The 5141-nt window shown below is 57.7% G+C and overlaps 1 protein-coding gene across 1 annotated transcript in view; it reads right to left on the bottom strand.

Annotated features, from left to right (window-relative positions):
- The window catches only part of GRK2 (G protein-coupled receptor kinase 2), a 24656-nt gene extending 19660 nt beyond the window's left edge, over window positions 1-4996 (bottom strand). Inside the window, exon 1 of the mRNA XM_027856000.1 lies at window positions 4857-4996. Coding sequence (XP_027711801.1) covers window positions 4857-4969 — 113 coding nt within the window. The 5' untranslated portion in view covers window positions 4970-4996. The remainder of the gene's footprint in view (window positions 1-4856) is intronic.
- Between the last annotated feature and the right edge of the window lie 145 nt (window positions 4997-5141).

The raw sequence follows: 5141 nt of genomic DNA on the forward strand, positions 1-5141 counted from the left end.
GTCTCCTCTTTCCCTCCCTCCTTCTCCCCTCCCCCTGTCCCTGTCTCTTTCCTCTGTCTTTCTCCCCCTCTCCGTCTTTCAATTCCTGCTCCAATCACTGTCCTGAAAGCAAGGCTCCGATGATGTGCCAGCTGTTCCCCCCTGCCCCTGGAAACCCACAGCCTTAACCAGCTCCACGCCTCCTCCCAGGCAATGCCCTGCTCCTTGCTGACTGTCGGTAAGCCCTGCCGGGGCAGGCGCCAGAGTTGGAACCTTCCACAGGACAGGCCCTCAGTCAATTAAAGCACGGCTCTGACCACATCAGCTACGTCCCCCACTAGACGCCCAGGGCTCCCTAATACTTCTACACCAAACGCAACGCTTGTCACAACCGCAGGCCCCCACCTGCCTGGGCAGCCTTTTTCCACCCTCCTGTCCTTCCCAGTCAAACAGGGCCCTCCACGTCCCATCCTTCCCTGCGCTGCCTTCAAGAGAGAATTCCCTGTCTCTTCACGTCTACCTCTAAGACCCCCTGAGCCTCCTTTACCCAACCAGCCAGCATTTATTAAGTACTCCTATGCACCAAGCATTGTGGCCACAAAGCCAAAATGAGAGTTCCTGCCCACACGGAGCTTACATTCTAATGTGGAAGATGGCACAAACACATAAATACCAACACGGACATATGTAGACACAAAGTACCGCTTAGGAAGAGAAGGCACCATAGCGACGGGACAAGGGCTGTGTGGAAGATGACACAGTCTTGAAGGGATAGCACGCTAGGCGTGGGTCACAGCTAGTGCAAAAGTGTGGAGATGGAGCGGGGAAGGGAAAGCATAAGATGTGGAAAGATGGAATAGGCCAAGGCGGCAAACAGGAGCCTACATTTGATGCCACTGGGGTCCTCAGCACTTGGGCCGCTGGGTAGAGCGAGGAGACGAAGGAGGGGCTGTTCAGGAGTCCATGGGAGAGGTGAGAGATCAGATGCAGGACACATCAAGACGATCACAAGGGAGGGGAACAAGGCCCAAAGAGCTATGCCACCTGCCCAGTCAGTGAGGGGCAGACGGCTGGGCCTCCCACCAAAACACTGGGCTTTTATCTGGTGTACACCTCTACTGGGCCGAGAAGCAGGGCCCTCCCCAGGACTTGTTGGCTGGGTGGCGCTGCACAAGCGGCTCAGACTTTAGCTCAGACTCAGCGTTAGAGAAGGTACCGAACCTCATGTGGGAAGTCCCCGATCTAGGCCCCCTCCTTAGTCTCCATACCCCAGGGCCTAGCAAAGTGCCTGGTGCACAGGCAGGAGGCATTTAATAAACGCTCACTAACGGGTCAGGATTTCAGCCAGGCCTGGAAGCCCAGGAGCCTGCCGGGCATCCTCAACCCCTGCAGTCGGGGAGCCATGACACCAACTTCCCAGAACTGAGGGCTGCCAAGAGCCCCCATCCAGACCCTCAAGGCCCACTGGAGCTGCCCCCAGTGGAAAGGAGAACCTCCCAGGGCAGGCAGGTCCCAGGGGCTCCTGACTCAGGCAGGGAAGAGACAATGACTGGAAACATCTGGGCTTCTGCTGAAGGAGCCTGAGGTGAGAATGAAACTGGGAAGCACCCCAGCAGGGGCTTTCTCCCCAAAAAGGGAAGAGGCAGAAGCTGGGGAGGCAGTGAAGAGTTAACAGGAGAGAAGCCACTGAGGGAAGACAGGGACAGGAAATACAGAAAAGGTCAGGAGGAGGAAATAAATGGGAGGAGAGACCGGGAAGTGCCCGAGACGGAGGAAAGCCAGGGAAGCCCGTCGTGGCCAACGGCATGAGCGGGGAAGGGAAGGGACGGGGCAGCAAGCCCAGGTCTTCTCGGTTCCAGAGCCGTGGGTCTACTTAGGGGGCCACTGACAAGAATCAGAGAGCTGAGGCTGCTGACGAAGAGGACCAGAGTCCAGGAGAGGTGACCGAGAGGGTGCTCTGCCAGGCCCCTGGCACTCCAGGCTGCGCCCTGAGCTGAGCTATTCCCTCAGTCCCCACCAGACAGGAATGGATGGAGATCAGAGCTCCTTCCTGTGGCCTTTCCCTCTGCCTCCCGAAGGCACCTCTCTGGATCCATGACCCCACCTCCTCCAGCTGCCTTTCTGCCCATGTGTCCAGCATTTTGTACCCGCCTACTACACAGGTGTGAGCCTAAGGTGCTTCAGGCAGTGACGAGGGAGAATGCAGCTTGGCTGCTGGGCCTCTCTCCCTTTGCCCCTACCCATGCCAAGAAGGGGGGAAGGATTCCATCATTCACTCCCCTGTTTCAGGGCAGGCCCAGGACAGGGAGAGGGGCACAACTCCACCTGCCAGGTACAGGGGGGCCACAGTGTCTGAGGGAAAGGATCCTGAACCCTGGAAGGGCAAGAGACTGGGGCTCTGCCACTGCCTGTGTGGTCGTGGGTGGGGCCTTGCTCCCAAGCCTCAGTTTTTCTCACCTGTAAAACAGGCACAAGACAATTGACAAGCATTTCCCAAAGTACTCCTGTCGCTCTCACATGGCTGTTCATGTCCCAGGACCCCAGACGCAGAGCAGGACGGGGTCTCAAAGGCCCTCAAGGCTAACCTCCCCCCTGCCTCCACCGCTCCCTTCCCCGTCCTGTCTCAATCATCTCAATGAAGAGAAGAACAGGAGCATGACTTTAAAGCTGGGACCTGAAGGACGATCAAGTCCCCACTCATTCACTGAGGCGCAGTTAAAGGAAGTGACCTGCCCAAGGCCACGCAGGAGAGGGGAAGCTAGAGGCGAGTGAACGGCCCCCCACGCCCCTGACGCCGGAGCAGAATCCCATCAGATCCCAGAGCTCTCAGTGACAGCTATGTCCCCAGCTTGGCAACGTCTGAACTTGCTGGGCCCCATCTTGTCCTTGTTCCCTGGGCCGCCCCGTGCTCACAGTAAGCCCCAGTTCCTGTTTTGAGAAATCTGATCACCAGAGTCAGAAAAGAAAGGGGCCCCCAAGGGAGGGCAAATTCCCCTCTCCGGTCCCTCATGCTCAGTCAATCTGAAACCCAGTGACTGGAGATGCCTGTGAGCAGAGGAGAGCACGCCCCAGCACACTTATGGGCACCCCAGGCCAGCCTCGGGGGCTTATTGCTCATCACTGGCCGATTCTCGTACCCAGCACTCTCCCTTTGACCCAGCCGGCCCGCTCAAGGGTCCAGGCGAAACACAGTCACACCCAGAGTGAGCTCATGCCTCAGAATCCTGACCCAGGAACACACCACGCTTCCAGGGAACCTGCTGGGCCTGACACCCCATTATCTGGGATGGGCTCTCAAGGGCCAGGCCAGTTTACAAATGATAGCAGGGACCTGCCACCCCTCGGGCACCCATGTCCCAGCTGCTACATGGAATCATCAGGCAATAGCTGTTCTACTGTAAACATGGCCCAGGAGAGAGGGCGAGGCAGGCCTCCGGCCCTTCCAGGTACCCCTGGGGAGCCAGGCCAAGAGAGGTGTACGGGAAGGCCTGACGTCACGAGTGTTTCTCCCAAGTGCAACAAACAGATGGCATCTGGGTCCACACTAATGCATTCATACACTGCCTGCTGGCACCTGAGTGGAAGGGGTTCTCCCTCCAGCAGCCTGGGGGTACAGGAGACAACAATGCTGTTTACATTGACCACATCCATCCCCTCATCCCATCCCTTACAGACCCCCCTTTGTTGGGCTTTCACCTCTGGGGGAAAGACAGAGATTCCTCAAACCCAACTCTAAGGGTATGGCAGAAATTACCCCAAGAGGCCACTGAAAGCGTGCCTTCTCCCCTTAATGTTATGCCTCAGGACAGGCACTGGCTTAAATGCCATCATTGGCCAAAGGGAGGGAGAGGCAGGAATTAGGAAAAAATCCTAGTCAATGATGTGAGTTGGTATTATTGAGGAGGGCGAGGAAAAGTAAACAGGTTCAGGGCCTTGCCAATAGGAAATTGTCTCCTGATTAGAATGTAAGCTCCTTGAGGGCAGGAATTGGTTCTATTTTTGTCTTTGTATTACCAATGTTTATCACAATGCCAAACACCGAGTAAGTACTTAATAAATGCTTATAACTGATAGTAAAAGGGTAGAGAGTAGGTTAAAGAGGGAGGTCGAAGGAGGAGAAATCACACAGTTATAGTAGAGGAGGAGAAAGAAGGGTGAGTAGCAGATAGAGTGAGCACTTGTGGGGAGGTTGCAGGTGAGACGTGTGTGGGAGGGGATGAGAGGTAAGGAGCCGGATTTGTAAGGGGCTTGTAGGGAAGGGTGGGGGGTTAGGTGAGTCTATGGGGTGAAATAAAGGGCTGAGAATGGATGGGGATTGCTAGGCAATGAGAAGTTTGAAGCGGACGCGGGGGAGGTGTGAGGAGTGAAGGATGAGGCCTGACAGCCAGCACGGACTGCCTGTGGGCAGCGCAGAATGGACAGTTATGTGGTGGCCGGCATGAAGAAGAAGAAAGGGCTGACAGAGGACCGGTGAAGGAAACCAGTGTGGGGGCTGAGGCCACTGGGGTGCTCAGGGTGACGGTCAGGGATGGAGGGAGAGAGGAGGAGAGGAGAAAGGGCTGTCCCGAGTTTAGGGTCAGGGTCAGTCTTGAGCCTAGGGGCTGGGATCAAGCTTAGGCTCAGTTTCAGGCTGGGGGAAGTTTCAGGGTCAATTTCAGACAGAGTCAATTTCAGACAGAGTCAATTTCAGACAGAGTCAATTTCAGACAGAGTCAGTTTCAGACAGAGTCAATTTCAGGAAGGGCCAGTTTCAGCGTCAGTTTGGGGCAGGGCCAGCTTCAGGGTCGTTTTAGGGTGGGTTTAGGGCAGGGTCAGTTTCAGGGGGGCTTCCCCCGGGGTCCGTTTCGGGGCGCGCCCCCGCGGCCCCGGCCTCTCACCTGGGCTCGGGCAGCAGGATCTTCTTGCTGGCCCGCGCCGCCGGCGTGGCCTTGCTCTTCTCCATGGCCATCAGGTAGCTCACGTCGGCCAGCACGGCCTCCAGGTCCGCCATCTTGTAGCCCCCTTCGCCGCCCTGGCCGTCTCGGCCGCCGCCGCCCTGGCGCTCGTGGACCTCCACGTCCCGCACGGCGAGGCCTTCCACCCGCCGCGGCCCGGCCCGGCCTCCCCGGCCCCGGCCTCGGCCCCGGCCCCGGCCCCGGCCTACACGCGGCGGCGCCGCCCCA

This window comes from Vombatus ursinus, unplaced genomic scaffold, assembly GCF_900497805.2.
Source record: "Vombatus ursinus unplaced genomic scaffold, bare-nosed wombat genome assembly UNPS02011369.1, whole genome shotgun sequence".
In the NCBI taxonomy this organism is placed as follows: Eukaryota; Metazoa; Chordata; class Mammalia; order Diprotodontia; family Vombatidae; genus Vombatus; species Vombatus ursinus.